This window comes from Lagopus muta, chromosome 2, assembly GCF_023343835.1.
Source record: "Lagopus muta isolate bLagMut1 chromosome 2, bLagMut1 primary, whole genome shotgun sequence".
NCBI lineage: Eukaryota > Metazoa > Chordata > Aves > Galliformes > Phasianidae > Lagopus > Lagopus muta.
The window spans coordinates 34,506,332-34,524,176 of record NC_064434.1 but is presented as its reverse complement, the minus strand read 5'-3'; the positions used below and the strand labels follow the sequence as shown (position 1 = coordinate 34,524,176).

General features: G+C 39.6%; 1 protein-coding gene across 2 annotated transcripts in view; it reads right to left on the bottom strand.

Annotated features, from left to right (window-relative positions):
- Window positions 1-17,845, bottom strand: part of ORC3 (origin recognition complex subunit 3) — a 42,620-nt gene that overhangs the window by 4,880 nt on the left and 19,895 nt on the right. The window contains exons 12-19 of one of the 2 annotated variants that reach the window (XM_048937863.1): window positions 15,264-15,380; window positions 14,316-14,395; window positions 10,274-10,407; window positions 7,278-7,360; window positions 6,683-6,780; window positions 5,500-5,641; window positions 1,846-1,962; window positions 674-753 (exon numbers count right to left, since the gene is read on the bottom strand). In XM_048937863.1, the coding sequence (XP_048793820.1) occupies window positions 674-753; window positions 1,846-1,962; window positions 5,500-5,641; window positions 6,683-6,780; window positions 7,278-7,360; window positions 10,274-10,407; window positions 14,316-14,395; window positions 15,264-15,380 (851 nt within the window). The remainder of the gene's footprint in view (window positions 1-673; window positions 754-1,845; window positions 1,963-5,499; window positions 5,642-6,682; window positions 6,781-7,277; window positions 7,361-10,273; window positions 10,408-14,315; window positions 14,396-15,263; window positions 15,381-17,845) is intronic. The other variant, XM_048937864.1, reaches the window with a different exon arrangement.

Genomic DNA, 17,845 nt, shown 5'->3' with positions numbered 1-17,845 from the left:
CTACCTGAAGGAAGGACAGGTGTAGCATTACAGCATATGTATGTTCTCCTTGTAGTTTGATCTCTTCTGCAACCGTTCATCCCTGTGGCAGCACTACTTGCAGCCAGCACTTTTGGTTCTAATGCTTATTCTTCAGATATTCTGCAGGCTTTGCTTCAGAATCAGGACTAAGTAAGTGAGAAACAGAATGAATGTTTCATGCGAACTAAAATTCTCAGCTTCAAGGTACCAGAACTTAATGGTTTCTGCAGAGATAATCCTGTGTAAGCATTTCCTTTGCTACTGCTTCCATTTTCCTCCTCAGAACAACCTACCATCTCTTCACCTCCCCTGCAGGGCACAGATCTCCTACCATCTTTTGCTCACTAATGCTCTCTCCCCATACGTGCACATGTACCAACACTCAGATGATTTAACTCAATAGAGTAGCTTCATCTTGTAAGGTCTGTAGCTTCCCTTTCAGATCCAAAATGCTCCTTCGGTCAAAAGCTGCTCTTACCTCACAGCCTCCAGCCCAGGTACCTCAGGTGATCCATTCCTCTGACATTTTCATTACCTTTAGACTGCCTAAATTAGTTGACTTGTTTTTTTCTTGCAGCTGCATTTAAAAAATCTTATACTGATCCTGTAAGCAGTTGAAAGCCAAATTTGAGACAGAAATGAGAAAGGATACTGTATAACATCATCCACCTGGTCTGAGGAAGCTGCATCTGCAGTTGGTCCCTCAGCTGCTGTCACCACGGTCGAGAAAGCCTAGAAAGGGAAAAGCAGCACAGAGCTAACCATCTCATCAACAGATGGAGCTTCATTTAAAAGAATGAGCTTTGAGCTAAGCGCAGTCACTTGGGAGGAATGAGATCTTGGAACAGGAGCTCCATGAGAATGTCATCTTCACAGCAATCCAAACAGCAAGCGAGGTTACGTGTTACCATCACAGAATTACAGAAGGAAAGAATGTCACCCTATGAACTCGGATGCTTACATTTTTAATTCTAGTTCCTGACCAGTTCTGAGTGAAAAAAATACAGAAAGCAAGACAGTTTAAACAATCTGGAAAGATTAACTTGGCTATAAAAGTCAGTGACATGAGGAAGCTTGATAGGGAGCTGATGTCTGCATCCTCTTCAAATACCAAAACAAGGCAGCAGCAAATGAAGCACATTCAGAACACGGAAAAGGAATGGCGTGGGCTTGTGGGTTGCAGGTGCCCACAAGATGTGGTTGCCAAACACTTGCAGTGCTCATGGAAACCAGTTGGACTTCCAGAATACAGAGAAACGTTGGAAATAAGGTTGTAAGGGAGTAATAGAGAATATATAATTTATGCACGTTCTCTTTTTATATTTTCTGGTTTTGGTATGGAACAGGGTTTCGAGCTTGAAGCTTTGGTCTTCCCTCACATAAGCATTCTGCCCCCAGAGCACACACTTCAATGGCAGCACTTGCTCATTTCCATGAAAACATCCCAAAATACTTCAAGAGGGGAAAAGGTAGCTTTGTGAAGCATAACATCTCATCTGCACCAAACATAAAAGGAAGCAGAAGATTTCCTCACAGAGTAATAATGCTGGAAATGAAAGATTCATAGTAGGCAGAAGACCTGCCCGTAGCAGGGGGGCTGAAACTAGGTGATCTTTATGGTCCTTTTCAACCCAGGCCATTCTGTGATTCTATGAAAACTCTCCAGGCCAGTGACCTGGAGACAGCATGTGTTCTTGCACAGGGGAAAACTGAGGCATTCACTGAGCTCAGGTGTCAAAAGAGGCACTAAACAAGAGCAGGTAAGCAGCAGAAAGGTAAATCAGCAGAATAGTGCAAGCAGGCACAGTTTGCACTGTTACATACCTCTAACCAATCCACGAGGTTAATCAATCTGCCACACTCCAAATGAAGCTTGTAGGCAATGCATATGTCAGGAGCTTTGTTAGAAATGCTTCCTCCATCACTCTTCAGTGCTTCACTCTGATGAAAACCAAATACAGTGATTTTGGTCAGTCTTTAATCTTCAACGATCTCTAGTGCTGAATATAACATTATTTCAGGAAATGCACACGGTGGGTATTTTAACCAAATGTTTGCTGCTTATGTGTTCAGTGAGAAGTTGACGGTGCAAAGAAGAAAAAACAGAAAGAAGACACCATTAAACAAACCCCTCCCCCCCCAGCTACTCCTTCATTCTCTATTTGAACACTTATCTGATCTGGCTTTTCTTATTTCTCTTTCTAGTTCCGTTCATGTATCTCAGAGACATGGCCTGCTCTATGGATTCAGGGAGAGAAACGTGTCACATTTTATCTCAGACTTTTACCATGTAGTAATTAAAAAGGTGTCACATCTCCCCCCACGCCCACTCCAGAAAGGAAAGAGAAAGTCATAACATAGATCGCATGGACTGAAAAAGCAAAATTGCTTTCCTCATCTCAGATCTTTATCTTTGAAATGTCACAGTCATTTCTCTCTGGCTTTAAACTCAAGACCTATAAAAGCAGAAGTCTGATGTCTCACAAACTGTTCTATATGTCAGGAAATCCAGGTCATCAGCACTGAACCATTTATGAGTAGAAGAGCCACTTGAGCTACAAGAAAAAGTCTGTGCATAGCTGCAGGATATTTCATCTCAGTTGGTAATTTTTGCTCAATTTTCAGTTTCACACACACTAAGAAGCCAACTCCCTTAATAAAACAATTACTGACTATTCCTTTCAGTTCCCAGAAATTTTTTGTTAAAATGCTTTTATACACTAATAAAACATGGCAGCAAATATGCCAGAGTTGGGAAGTCCATAAAGCCCTAGCAAGGATGCCTTCATAAATCAAAGCTTTTCAAGATAGGAAAGGCAGCTGGGCAAAAACCACAGCTTTCCTCAAGAATCTCCAGTTTACATTTTACACATCACAGTTCTGCAATTTTTGAGACTCAGATTGAGTATGGATTCCAACGCTTCTGAGGCATTTCACAATGACCAGAATAGCTAACAATTTCCAAGTTTATTTTATTTTACAGAGAACACAGAAGCCGCTGATGTTAGCTAAGATGGCCTCCAAAGAAATCCAACACTGCAGCTAAAACCTCAAAACGTGACGGTATGGTGCCCTAGTCCCTAACACTGATGTGTCACCAAATGGCACAGCCAAGCTCCACTTCGGGGTGACCTGAAGGCTCAGCAGTGCCCAGAAGGGCAGCTCTGCACCTCCTTTCCCCTCCTCTCCTCTCCCAACTCTGCCTTTCCACCACTCACCCCTCATGCTGACCCTGGCACTGTTGGACACTTTGCATTGATTTTCTAATTTTACACAAATGATTCCCTGCCCGCTGTTAGGGCTTTTGTTTTGTTTTTAATACCAGTTTGATAGCTGGTAAAAACCCTAAGTGGCTTAGCAGAGCACCCAGCAAGCATTACAGCAGATCTGTGGGGAAGAAAGCCCCCAAGCTGTCCCTGTAGGGCACCACCAGAACAACAAGCAGGAATCCGCTCGAAGAGGAGCAGCCAGTTGTGAACCCCGCTATGGAGCTCAGAGGTGCTGCTTCAGAAAGCGAAGACTATGGGATGGGAACAACCCAGCTCACTCCTGGGCCTTCTCATGTTGCTTGACCCTGCCCCAGGGGCCAGACAGAACCTCCTCAGCCTTGCTCTGGATACAGCATTGTCGCATTTCCTAAAGTGCAAATGCTTGTACCCCCTTTTCCTGTACAAGAGTTTAATTGCAACTCAAGGATTTTTGTTTTACAGTAGGGCTTCTTCCTTGAGATCAAGGTGAAAAATTGCCCTTTCCGCACAAGGTCAAGAACAAAACTTCCAAGATCATCTAAACCCTAGAAATACCCAAAAATGACATTTTCTTGTGCTGATACAATTCTAAGCAGTGAGCTGCTGATACTCCAAGTTACAACTTGCTGCATTTTCAAGGGATCAATGAGAACAGAATGACACTTGGTTTTGTGCGCGTTTCTTCTCAGAATAAATCTGACCTCTGGTTCACATTTAGCGAAATAAATCACTGGAACTGGACTCCTGTAAGAAATGCATCACGTCGTTAATCATTTGCTGGTACTCCAGTGAAGCAGATCCTTTCCTGTCCTGGCCCTCTGGGAGGAACAGCTCTAAAGAACTTTGCTCTGGTCACATCCCAGGAAAGAACAAGCCATGTGGAAGTTGTGGATACGATTCAGACAAACAGTTCCCGTGACTCACACGGATTAAAATGCTAAGCAAGGTACTTGGTGAATACTGCTGCTACTAGAAACTATACCAAAACTTTCACCGTTTCCACAAATGTCAAAATGTGTTTGTTAAGTATGTTAAAGTATGTCAAAGAGTGTTAAAGTATGTCAAAGAGTGAAGTGCAGGATGACAGAGGACTTTACGTCCTATCAATTCATCAAAAAGAATACTTATTAAACACATCAGTAACCAGATTTTGCTAGCTCTCCTAATCATTACATGTTTCCTGAAACCATTGCTGATGTTTATATTCAAGGTCTCTTCTATGGCAAGCCCACTCAGTTCCATCTTCACCTAAAAGGTCTACAGGTGATTTTAGTAAAACTCTGCACACAGCAAAACTGACAACTCTTTTTCAAAGAGAAGCACAGTGCCAACAAACCCAAACCAAACTGTGCTGTAGATTTAAAAGACTGATCACTTTCTTTCTGGTTTCTGATAATTAAGTGTTGACTTCAACTCAAGTAACAAATAAGCACCCGGATACAGATAAAACCAGTGTCCTCTTTAACTTTTTAAAAGGAATGTTAGGACATGTGGATAACTCTGTGTATCATCTCTAATCAAGGATAAAACAAGTAAATAAACATCTACTCCTTCTCCAAATCCTGTGCTATTCCTTCCTTTATGTGAATTTCCTTCCATAGCGTGGATTTGATGTAAGAAAGAAGAGGGAAAAGGGCTTTTTTTTCTTCTCCAGCTAAAGGTCAGCTTAACTAACAGAATCCATAACAATCCTTTTCTTGGGCTCAGACAGGATATCGATTCACAGCAGATATTAAAGTAAACGTAAAACAAAACAGACTCAATTAAATCCCCTTTGTAATTTTCATCACATCTATTGTAAATTTCTTCACTGCACTGAGCAGAGCCTGTGCCTTACAGCACGTCTGCAAGTCTACACAGTGAGGACTATGACCAACCCTGCAAAAGACGTCTCTGGAAAAAGCCATAGACACTATTTTTCCCCCCATGCACGCAGTCCTCCCATTCATAGCAACTATAAAAGAGAAGATCATCACTAGAACAGGCTTTGGAAAACAGCTTTCCCATATAAAACTCTTTCCATAATCTGCTCCTTTATTTCAGCCAGACAGATTCCCCAGCTCGTAGCAAAGTTCCCAGTTGCTTATCATTGCTGACGTGCTGGCCCACTACAAAACAGCTGGGCGTGTGCCAAACTACATGAAACAGCAAAACTAAGTCTTTAACATCATCCTCGTGTACAGTCTTGAGAAACTATTCCAGCACTGCAAACAACCCCCTTGTTTCTTACCTTCAGGTAGGAGTATGGGTTATTCAAAGCTGTGTGCAGTGCAATCCTCGGGGCAGCATTCAGGTGCTCGCGGAGAACACTGGCTGTGTTGAAATACACGATCTCATGCAGAGTCTTGTGGTCTGCTGGAACAAGGTAACGTCTGAAAAAATAATGAGGCATGGGGTGAGGGGGTGAGATACGAGCTTTACCTTAAGGGAGAGCAGAACTCTGCTGCAGTTGGAGACTGCAATAATGTATTATGACCAATATTGACACATCTCAAAAAACAACGGGGCCAAAATGAATTTCAAAGCAAAGAAGTCAATGATTATCAACTCTACATCATATAATCGAAGAATCACCAAGGTTGGAAAAGACCTCTAAGATCCTCCAGTCCAACCATCCTCCTACCAATACTTCCTCGCTACGCCATGTCCCTCAGTACAACATCTAAAGATTTCTTGATCTAATGGATTTAGTCTAATGGATTTAATTTAGAATTCTAGCTGGGCCAGAGATAAATTCAAAACTAAGGGCATAAATGCTATCACCAGTCATGTAACTCCACTCCACAGATCTTACTTATCCATCTTGAGGCACCCCCATGAGTCTTTGCTCAACTCTACTTTCAAAAATGAAGCCTTTTTTCTTTTTTCTTGGCTCAGTCATACTTCTGTTAGCTTCTCTATTCCCACCCATGCCACCACACTCTCAGCCCGCAACTGCCCTTTGCTAAAGCTGTACAGTAATAAGTGCCTTCATCTCTTAACCCACACACCCCAGGTCTTTCAGATTTCCTGCTACCCTACTGCCTCCAAGATTCTATTTGCTACGCCTTCCTTGCTAAACAGTTCCCAAAATGGCATCTATGCAGTTTCATGAACAGAACAGATCAGCAAAGATTAGAATGAAAACTCTTGGCTAAATTTTTATCATGTACACCCAGTCCTCCCCTCAACTTTATTCTCCAAAATAAGTTTCTCAGTTCACGTGCCAATTACTTCTACTAATCTACTGAAAATAAATGGTTGTAAGGGTACTCGTGAAAGAAACATGGGGGGGGGGGGGAGGGGGAAGCTTCATACCACAGGGACCAAGAGACAATTTTGACAAGACTTATTCCCATGCTAACTTGTTAGCAGAATTTCTCTTCTAGCATCTAGTGCAAATCAATGCAGAAATATCAAACAGGAAAGCTCACCTTACAAGACTGTCTATATAGTCAACAACTTCAAAACGAAGCGTTTCAAACTTGGTCAGTTTCTTAGACCGCCTTGATTCCTTCAACTCCAACAAAGTCTTTAAAAAAAAGCAGTGCATAAAACTACATGGGAGGTAGTTACTCTCTGGAGAACACAATCTACATGTTGAACATGTATAATTAATTTTTGCTGGCATGTCTTCATCGATGATGTTAAGAAATGTGATCAAGCAGTTACATTTATTTAGGCCAGTGTATCCAGTTCTCAAACTGGTAGGAGTTACGAAAATTCTTCAGGCCTGAAGCTTGAAGAAATGTGGGTTAGGCAGAAGCATAATTTACAAGTCAAATACAAAGAAATCTCTTAATTTACATGTTAAGATCCTAGTTAATGACAGATATTTTCTATCATTTTCTACACATCAGGTAGGCCTGACACACACAGTTGGTATTATTACTTCATTTTTCAGAAGAATTACTTGTACACAACCTTTACTCAGAGTTCCAGCAAGCAGGAAAGACATAACCACGGACAAATACATCTAAAGAAACATTCAGTTAAAGAACTAGTGAGTAAAGTCAATGCAGGCCTAACCTTCTGGAGATTATAAAGATTTGTCTTCTTCTGGAGCTCTTTTTGGGGCGATACGGACTCATCTCGTTCTTGGTAAGCTTCTGCTACAGGAACAAAACTCATGTTTATTATGTGGGGGTAAACTCTTCCTCCATACCTATATTAACCTCCCAAGCAATTTAGAAGCATTCAGAGTTACCTGTTTACAGACCTACAGGCAGCTTTTGAGTCTCGCCCTTGTAAGAAATTGTTAAAAAGGAGTCAGCAGTGCAGCCTGTCCAACAGTTAATAAGCAAAGCAATGCATCCCTGAGAAAAGATCCAGCACAAGCCTTGCACATCATTTGAAATCCACTTAGGTCATTCTGGGTCATAATCTCAGCACTTGTAAACTGGACAGATTAGTGCAAGATAGTATCGATGCTTAATGAACGTTCAGGAAGTCATACACTGCATTTCTTTTCCTTTACATTTGCAACAAATACCAAATAGGAAATCAGTCCACCCACTAAATGTAAAAACAGCAACCAGAGTAGCAAACTGAAAGCCTGCTCACGTATTTCGCTATCCAAATCTATTTTCATCTTAATTTATAAGCACATTTTATTTTCATAGTCATATAGTTCATTGATCAATCCCATCATTAATTAGGGTTTTTTTATGTTGAAAACAAGCAAGCAAACCCTCTGACAGAACAATCAAGGCCACACTGAACAATAAAGGTTATGTCCTAATCATAATGTAACTGGCCTTCTTGCCTTATGGACAAAATGTTACCAAGATGGAGATTTTACCTACAGGTCAGAAGTAAAGCTCCCATCAGCAATAACAATCATTGTATACAAATCTTGTTGATGATCTACATAGAATGAATTGGTATTTTCTACTGCCCTGCAGAAAGGTGTCAACAAAATTATCAGTGCAGTTCCCTCAGTATGAACAGAAAAGGCCTAACAGAAAACAAAAATTATCTTCTACAGTTGGTGCTTCGAAACACACCAGTAAAGAGAGCAGGACTGCAGACTGCTGTCTACTTTCAATGTTACAGAATACCAATTCAATAAACATCTTGCAGTGCTCATTATAGCCATTCTTAGTTCTTGAGAAAAAAAAAGCTGGCTAACTGTCTAAAACTAACTAATGACTCCAATTTTTATTGAAAGCTATTAAAATGTTCTGGTCCACGATATGAACTAACTGTACTCTAAAGAATTGATCATTAAAATGCATATTTAAAAGCAACCTCATCTTTTCTTCCTCCGGTTCAATGTTGACAGCACGTGTATGCACATGCATGCATTTCTCAATACATTTCTTTCTTGTCAAAAGGTTAAAAAAAGAAAAAAAAAAAAAGTGAGGTTATCAGCCCCATTACAAAATTGCTATCAGAGCAATTCCAAAGCCGAAAGGCTTTTAAAAGACCCCCTTACCAATGAATGGCAAAAAATGTATTATCTTGGAATTTTGGGATAAATAGAATTTTGTCTGATGTTTCTACTTTTAATTAATCCTTCTGTCAAAATAGACCCAACATAAAGGCATTTTCTTTCCCCAAGATTCAAGTTTTGATTTCTTCTAATTCATTAGGCAGTCTTGGAAAGAACAACAAGACACAACAACAAGAAAACCATTTGGAACCATTTGGGACCATGCCTTCACTGGGGCTTTGAGGGAGATCCAGATACATAACATTTTTTGGCAGAGAAGTTCAGCTAAAGATCAGCATGAACACCGAAACATACAGAAAGTCACCTAACTCAGCAACCTACTACTCATTTAAGGCTTATTTTAATTTCCCCCTCTCACTTCATAGCTTAAATCCTCTTTGAAAGCAAACTGAGATAATTCATGGACTCGTTAGACCTTCCTTGTTTTAAAAACTTCTTCAAATCATCATTTGAAATAAATACTGACTTTTCGTCTCACAGTTCTGTGTGTTGCTGTGTTCTCATTTCTTGTTCTTCCTTATCCCCCCCAAGGTAAAAATCCAACTATTTGATTGAATACTTCTGGAGATTTTACATTTTGAAGTGCTTTAATTTTAATTTTCCAGACTAGACCAACCATTAGGTTGTCCAATCTAGTTCAGGATCTTCAGTGCCAGCATCCTCAGGGAACGCACATTTATTTGTAGAGCAGTCCCCTCGTTCCTGTACCGCAGCCCTGACATTGCTGCATCTTTCCACAATTATATGGTACAGACAAAAAAAAAACCAATAATTTTTCTTCTAAACAAGCCAAGCTTGGCCTACTTGTCCAAACAGAGTGCTGCAGCTCCAACTGAGAATGACCTCCATTTAGGACACATACAAGAGATGAGACGGTAGCTGCTTTATATTCAAAAGAGAGACAGGAGCGAGCACTTCTTTACAGTTCAAAGAAAAGAACCAAATTCCAATTCCAGACAAATGCTGGAATACATCAGTTCCTGTTTCTGATGGAATATGGCACTTTTTGTTAACTTGTCTCTGAAAGATGGAAAACTGCTGTTCATTTGCATTCCTTGTTTCCATAATGTCCCCCTGCTGTGAGTAACCAGCTAAAAGGGGCAAGAAAAGTTACAGTATGTCAACAGGGCCATGACAACCAACACTGGTTTAGTTTTCATGTGAATCCAACTGAAGGTTACTGCAATAACTTTATATACATTTGGACTGAACACCACGTCAGAAGGAAATCTGCTTCTGTTTATCTTTCAAAAACTGTTTCGTTAAATATTTTTAGTTAATTGCAACATCTGGTAAAATGCTCAGAATACACATGACAGATTTAGTGAGCAATGTTTGCTGATCTGTCCAATTTCTTATCTTACATCACAATTCTGCCTTAGAAAAGCATGAACCACAAACCAATAAAGCATATAAACATGTCCTAATTGTGTCTTGTATTCAAAAACAATCTTGAAATATCTGACAACTTGATGCAATGAGAGAACATGACCAGGAAAAATACCATTTGCCCAATTATAGAACAGTTTCACTTTAATCTGCAAGGGAACGTATGACGATGCACACCCACCTTCTAGTTTCTGAAACTGGGTCAAGAACTCTTTCAGCTTCTCTACTATCTCATCAAACTCCCTTCCAGGAGATGACACAAGAATTTCCACACACTTTTGAAGCATGGTTAGCAAATCAGACTTGTTCAACATTCTAAAAGACACAATTATGGACACAGAATGATGAAACACCTTTCAATGTTCTTCATAGAAAAAAAAAGTTAAAAATAAGTAGAAAAAAAATCCTTTTAAAAGAGAAAACCCCCATAAAGACAAGTTTTTTTCCTTTTTTGAAATTAAGGGATATCAAACAAATGCAAAGATACAAACAAAATTGCTTTGGACAGATGTACTTACCATTTTTCTACAGGACTGATGAGGAAACTTCTTTCTAATACTCTACACAAAAACTTTCAGTGGATATATAGTTACAAGTTTTGAGAATCTGTAACTTTTCAAACTATGAAGCCCATTACAAAAATATAGTAGGGTTTAAAACTGATTCCAAAGAAGATGGTATATTATGAAATCAGAATGTCTTAGTTTTAGCTGGGACAGGGCAATATCCATTTACCCATGCAAGGAGTAGATTGCTCTCTGTGATTCAAAACAAGTTCTCAAACTAAACTGGAATTACTGCTTTCTGTATTTAATTGGTACCACCCAACCACTCCTAGAATCACAGAATCGTTTAGGTTGAAAGGGACCTCTTGAAGTCATCTAGTCCAAGTTCCAGCCTAGCATTTACTTAGTTTTATTTATATATTAGGGCATTTTACAAACGTCACCCAGCACTTCTCAGTTTCACAATCTTCATTCAAAAGATAATAAAGCAAGTCCTTGCAAATATCCATAAATGAGCTCCAGAATTAAGTCACCTCATCCAGCCACCACCTTTACACATGCATGGCTCTTTTTTCATGTGGTGCAATTGCCAAACACCACAGTTCTGAACAATCACACATTTGTAATAGCGACTGTTTCTGAGAGCTCTACTCAGCCTATTCGTGTGGTTTTGCTTCTTCTTTATGAAGTACAAAACAAAGATGATAAGGGATTCCAGAAGACAGAAAAGACGTGGATACATGAAAAAAGGATGCTAACAAGCCCACAAAATGGTGGCCATCAGTGTGTCAGGCAGTGAGTCTCCGTGTCAGTTAGCTAAACATTGTCTAGGAGGGATTTAAGGAGGCATTCCAAAGAGGCTGGGGTAGCTTTGTCAATGTCTGGAAAGGCAAATGGAATTCAAACTCGAGTTTCTGATTAGCACTTGATGTTCACCTGATTTGTGGTTATGGAGTTTTGTGAGGCAATGGTTGCTTTTACATACATTCATTCTGTACAGAAAACCAGCAGGAGCTAACAAGAGGAAGGCGACCTTGACCACACAAAGGGTACAAAACATTTACTGTTTTGCAGAGAATAATGGGTGAACAAGGTGGCCTTGTTCCAGGCATGAGAAAACACTGCAATAGTTAAAGATGTAAAACGACAAGAGGATGACAAGATGTATAGATATGCAGATGGAAAATATGTTCTTTTCCATTCATTTATATTAGTATTTTTTTTCCAATATGTAAGTTTTAGAAGTATCCCAGACATGAGAACCTGGAAAAGAACTTGTTTACAAAGATAATAAGGCTAGGAGGCCCAAACAGCAGGCAAAAGTATTGTTACTGCACACTGGGAAACACTAAAGGATCTTTCCCAGCCTTTTGGACCTGAGACTTCTGCAAGGTATTCCAGGGATCAGAAAATCTCACATCATCCAGATACATCCAATAAATATCTCTTGTTACTCAGACATGTATATGTCATATGCCGTATGAAAGAAAAAGCAAGCCAGGATGAAACCCATAGAAACACTTTCAGAATGCTGAAAGGAGGATTGCCTGAAGAACTGATAAGACAGGTAAACAACACAGAAATATAAAATGGCCGGACTGTGATAAGCAGCATGTGACCAATGACATCAGCAATCAGCAGCCAAAAACACAGTACAGCATCCAGACAGATAGAAGACTTAAAACTTTTTGCCACCTAAATTTTGACCAGAAGCCCAAGCCAGTTTGCTCTCAATAATCAGTGAAGAGAGACATGCTCCTACATCTCTCAATTCTCTCTCTTCTTACTGGACCAATTACCTGCTAAACCTCACATTCACTCCCTCTCTTCTCTAATTTTTATTTCTTTAATACAAGGGAAAAAAAAAAAAAAAAAGAGATGACTCCAGAAAATGTTGAAAAAGAAGAATGGAAGAGTGAGAGCGATCAATAAGTCATCATATCATATATGATATGATATATATATATCATATATATAATATCATATATCAATAAGTGATACAGCCCCTAGGAGAGCAGAGAGATTAGAGAACAGTCAATAACAGTGAAGCAAAGGGGGAAAAGAAAAGAAGACTCAGTGGAAGGGCAAAGATCACATTTTGCCACTTCCTTCTGAAACACAGCGGCAAGATCCCATGCAGAAATATCAGAGACAGCAAATATTTGTTAAAAGGGACAAGGGAGATAAAGAAAAAGCTGAAAAATATATATATATAATCCCAGTCAGATTTTCAAACGTTACAAGGAACTCACATTGAAGAAGTTAGAAAAAATGATGGAATTTCTGGATTTAAACAAAAAAATAAATCAAACTAAAAAACAACAACAACAACAACAACAACAAACACCCATAATCTATGAAAGCAATAACCCTACTGATATTTTTATTCTACTCTGATCAGTGTTATTTCTACCAGAAATTCCATGTAGTGGTTGCCAGGGTTAGAGAAAAAAACAAGAGAGAGATGAACAGAAAAAGAACAAAGAGGGAATAAGCCAGAATCTGATGGCAGCATCAACCAGAAAGCAAATGAATTCAGAGTGGAGGAAAGCAAATTAGACATAGGAGGAAAAATGGGAGAGGTAAAAATGGCCAAGAGTCACTAGATATTAAGAACAGACAGAACAGAAAAGCACAGTGACACATCTGTGACAAAGGGCAGATAAGCGATCGAGCGCCGTCAAGATTCAAGAGAGTCAGAAAAGAATTAAGAAATGACTGCAGACATGACAACTCAAGCAAGCAATCCTTCCAATGGCATGAGGGTAAAAATATAGCAAAGTGGTGCTGTGGGAAAATGCAGTGTGGTACGGGGACAGTATGGAGAGAATGTTTCTTATGCACGTGAGCCCAGTGATCCTCCAGCCACCACAGAGCTGGCTTTCCTATTCAACTTCCTTGTCAAGACATCAAACCTCACAATGGCAGAGACTCTCAACATGGAAGTTACGGTAACAGTGTTGTATCAGCTCCTTGAGCAACAGAAATGATGTTTGAATGAATGCAGTTATCAGGAAACAGTTAAATAGTTACTTGACAGGAGAAAGTTTAGAAGCCTGTGTTGCAGCACGGCGATGTAAAGGTTTTCCATTATGGAAATCACCTTACATGAATTTTCAATTTTAAACACTGATAGACAAGACAAACACAGCTCTCCTGAAGTTCAGTAACAATTAGCACAACCCCTGTACAAACTCAAAGAGAAGCTTATGGAATTAAAAAAAAAAAAAAAAAAAAGGCAGCAAAATAAGAAATAAAGGCCACAGCTGCCATTTGGAACAGATTCTGATTTTTCTGATTATTTCAGAATGGATCGCAGTTTAGGCCAACTAAAACTAATAACTTGGTTGACCCACAGTTAATAAAAAAGTTTTCAAAAATGCACCATCACAACACGTTCGTTGAAAGAATACTGAAAGAATATCTAACAATGATACAGCTGATGTTCTCATTTACATAAACACTTCTCAATGTCTTCAGCATATTTACACTGGGCATAAGAAATATTAGATTCTGGCTGAGTTTCATAGGAAACAGTAGGAATACAAAATGAAGAACACAGTCAACTGTACTTGCAGACAATCCTACAAGCTGCAGATCTTCAACACAGGTAGCATGCTCAGCTTTAAGTTCCAAAAGAACAGACAACTGATATTGTACATGTGGACAGTGGTATTACACAGAATAAAAAAGGGATAAAAAGGATTAAAAAGTCACCTTGCTAACTGAAGTGATGACTCATACTCTTCCGTCTCCCACACTCGGTTTTCCAAACATGCACAGTGCAGTTCCCTGATCTGTTATGCAGAAAGTGAGGAAAGAATAAATTGCTTTTACAAGCTAAGCACTGAAGAACTCTTACAACAAGCTTTTTAAAGTAACATGTAATTCCTTTAGAGCTTCTTACTCAAATACACAGAATGACCGCGGCATAAATCGAGAGCGTTCAGTATCTTATACAACTAACTTCCCTGCATTGCTGGAGTCTGTGTGTTGCCCTGCACCAGGTTTAAAACAACCAGCTGAAGGTAACTGCACAGATCAGTGCAGAGGGACTAACTAAACAACTCTTAAATCTCAAATACTGGGACTCCTCAATTTTGTAGTTAGGGATGGACTCTAAAAACAACATGTAGCAGATTGAGAACAGATAAATACACATGAACAGAATATATTGTTCTTTTAGTGGAAGAAGAAATTGCTTATTGTGAGAATCACTGACATTAGAGCAATATGGCTATATGGAGCAATTATCACTGTTGCCTTACTATCATTTTATTTTACACAGAAAATTGCTATAACTCACTACTCAGATTCCCAAAATGAGACTATTTGACTCTTGTAGGTGGTAGAAGAGTATACACTGCTTGCACTTCATACAGAGAATTTGAGGTGTGGGAAAAATCAACTTGCCAATTCACTTGCTGATCTGTACATTTGCCTCCTTCTACAAACACATTCCTGCTGACTGACGAGCTATCATCCCTGCCAGCACAGAAACCACATGCTGTTCCTCTCTTCCCATGGCAAGAAAGCATCTGTCTCCGTTGGAGAAGTAAGGGGCAAAACAGCAGAACAGTAAATAAAAAGAATAAATACTAATTCAGATGTCCTGCTGGGAAACGACAAAAGATGTTTGATTGAAACAGAATAAGAGTACTTCACCTGCTTGCCCAAAGGATACTTTGGAAGAGAAGATGTGAAAACATGAAGACATCTCAGAATGGGAAAATAATTTTCATGGTAAACATTCAAGTCCTCTAGCAGCTTCCGCACTGCTTCCTACAGTGACAGGATCATGAAACAATTAGGAGTCATTCTGACATTAGTTTGTTTAAAACCTTCACAAAGTTCGTAACATGACTCTGAGGTTTTGATGCTCTGGTGTGCTGTGACTTAAATCCCCAATTTTCACTTAAGACCACTAGGTAAAAATGATTTATTTTAATAGTTCACTGCAATCACACTGTGTTTTAACCCTTTTTCTTCCATCTCACTGGACAGCTGCTATTGATTAGCAAAAGCATCATTTTCAAGAACATTTAACTGCTGTGGTATCCCCTAAAACCAAGACAATACATGTAATAGGTACTGAGAAATTACACAGCTAGATTTATTCAAGTCTTTATTAATTGCTTTATTTTTTATCACAAGTGCTCTTAAAACTCTCTCTTGCATTATGGGTGGCTCCTGCTCTTATTACAGAGATAAACATTAAAGGATCAGATCACAGAAAAGTATTCTAGAGCTGCTGCTTCTATGTGCTTTTAATTCAACTTGTTTATTTATGGATTCAGATTTTCAGTAACAGGAAAAAACAAGCAAACAAAAAAAACCACGTATCAGGAAAAAGAAATTAGGAACTGCTGCTACTGAATTTGCCAGTTCGTCCCTCATCATCACTGGCTTCCCATGGAAGAATGTGTAATGCTTCTGGAAAATCCCACTAGAAATCTCTGCTGGTATATTTAAGCATTTTAGGCTCACTACAATAAAGTTTACTAATGAGAAGATCATCTCTCCCCTGACTGTAATTAAAGATCAAAGGAAAATAACAGAATTTTCTACATTTTTACTGCCCTTTCACTCAGCTCTGAGAGAGCTACCCTAAACAGAAAAAATAATAAATAAATGAAACAAAACTAACCACTGAAGTTCTCTAAAGTTAAGCTAAAGAGTATCAAAGATTAAAAACAAAAATGAATCCTTCTCCACAGGCAATACAAGGCAAACTAATATGTGGAAGATACAAGTATCATATTGCAGGCTGAAATCAACAAAGACTTGGTGTTGCAGAGAGTTTTATGAAATTAGGAAAACCTTTGAGATGATAAAAACCATTAAGACATTTCTCCTTGTGGACTTATCACTTAAAATTTAAATGTCACTAGTTTAACAATTACTAAAATGACTTCCAAGACCCTAAGATGTGGGACTTCCAAGATCCTTCCTCATGGAAAAGGGACCTCATTCAGAGGGACCTCAACAGACTTAAAGGTGGGCCTGGAAGAACCTGATGAGGTTCAACACAGCAAAGTGCAAGGTTTTGCACTTGGGCCGGAGGAATCCCAGGCATCCATACAGACTGGAAGGAGTGGTCCTTGAGAGCAGCCCTGCAGAGAAGGACTTCAGGGTCCTGATGGATGAAAAACTTAACAGCCAGCTGTGCTCTTGCAGCTTGGAAATCAAATGGTATCCTGGGCTCCATCAGAAGGGGGGTGGCCAGCAGGGACAGGGAGTTGATTGTCCTCCTCTACTCTGCTCTTGTGAGGCCCCATCTGGAGTACTGTGTCCAAGTCTGGAGTCCCCAGTACAAGAAAGACAGGGAGCTGTTGGAGAGGGTCCAGAGGAGAGCCACAGAGATGATCAGGGCACTGGAGCACCTCCCCTATGAAGACTGGCTGAGGGAGCTGGGCTGCATGCAGGTGACCTCATTGCAGACTTTCAGTACCTAAAGGGAGCCTATAAACAGGAGAGGAGTCAACTCTTTAAAAGGGTAGATAATAGCAGGACAAGGGAAATGGTTTTAAGTTGAGGGAGGGAAGATTTAGGTTGGATGTCAGGGGAAGTTCTTTACTATGAGAGTGGTGAGGTGCTGGAACATGCTGCCCAGAGAGGTTGTGGATGCCCCGTCCCTGGAGGTGTTCAAGGACAGGTTGGATGGGGCCCTGGGCAGCCTGGTCTGGTATTAAATGGGGAGGTTGGTGGCTCTGCATGTGGCAGGGGGTGGAGATTCAAGATCCTTGAGGTCCCTTGCAGCCCTGGCCACTCTGTGATTCTATGAAGATGCATGCTGCTAGGTTTGTATTTTAGTGCTAAGAAGAATCACTAAAAAAGAGTTACCATCACCACAAAAAAAAAAAAAATGGGAGAAGAAAGAAAGTTCTGTTTAATGTGGCTAAATCAATCTTACTCCCCCAGACTGAGAGCATCCTAGCATCTGTATTTCCCCTATCAGGTTTCTCAGATCAAGACTGATGCAGTTATGTAAATGGAAATGCAGTTTGTATTTCACCAAATAACAGAGTGGGAAGGCATATTCTGTTTCTCTCCTTTCTGTTTTACTAGAGATTGAAAACACAATTAGAAGATGATGCAACATTATTTCAATAAATACAGATGAACCCACTTACATAATTTCAAATGAAATCTGTCAGAACTTTCAGACAAAGTTGAAATCAATTAGGATGTAAAACTGAAGAGAAAATGCATTTAAATCCTAATTACTCTAAATAGGTGGAACTCCT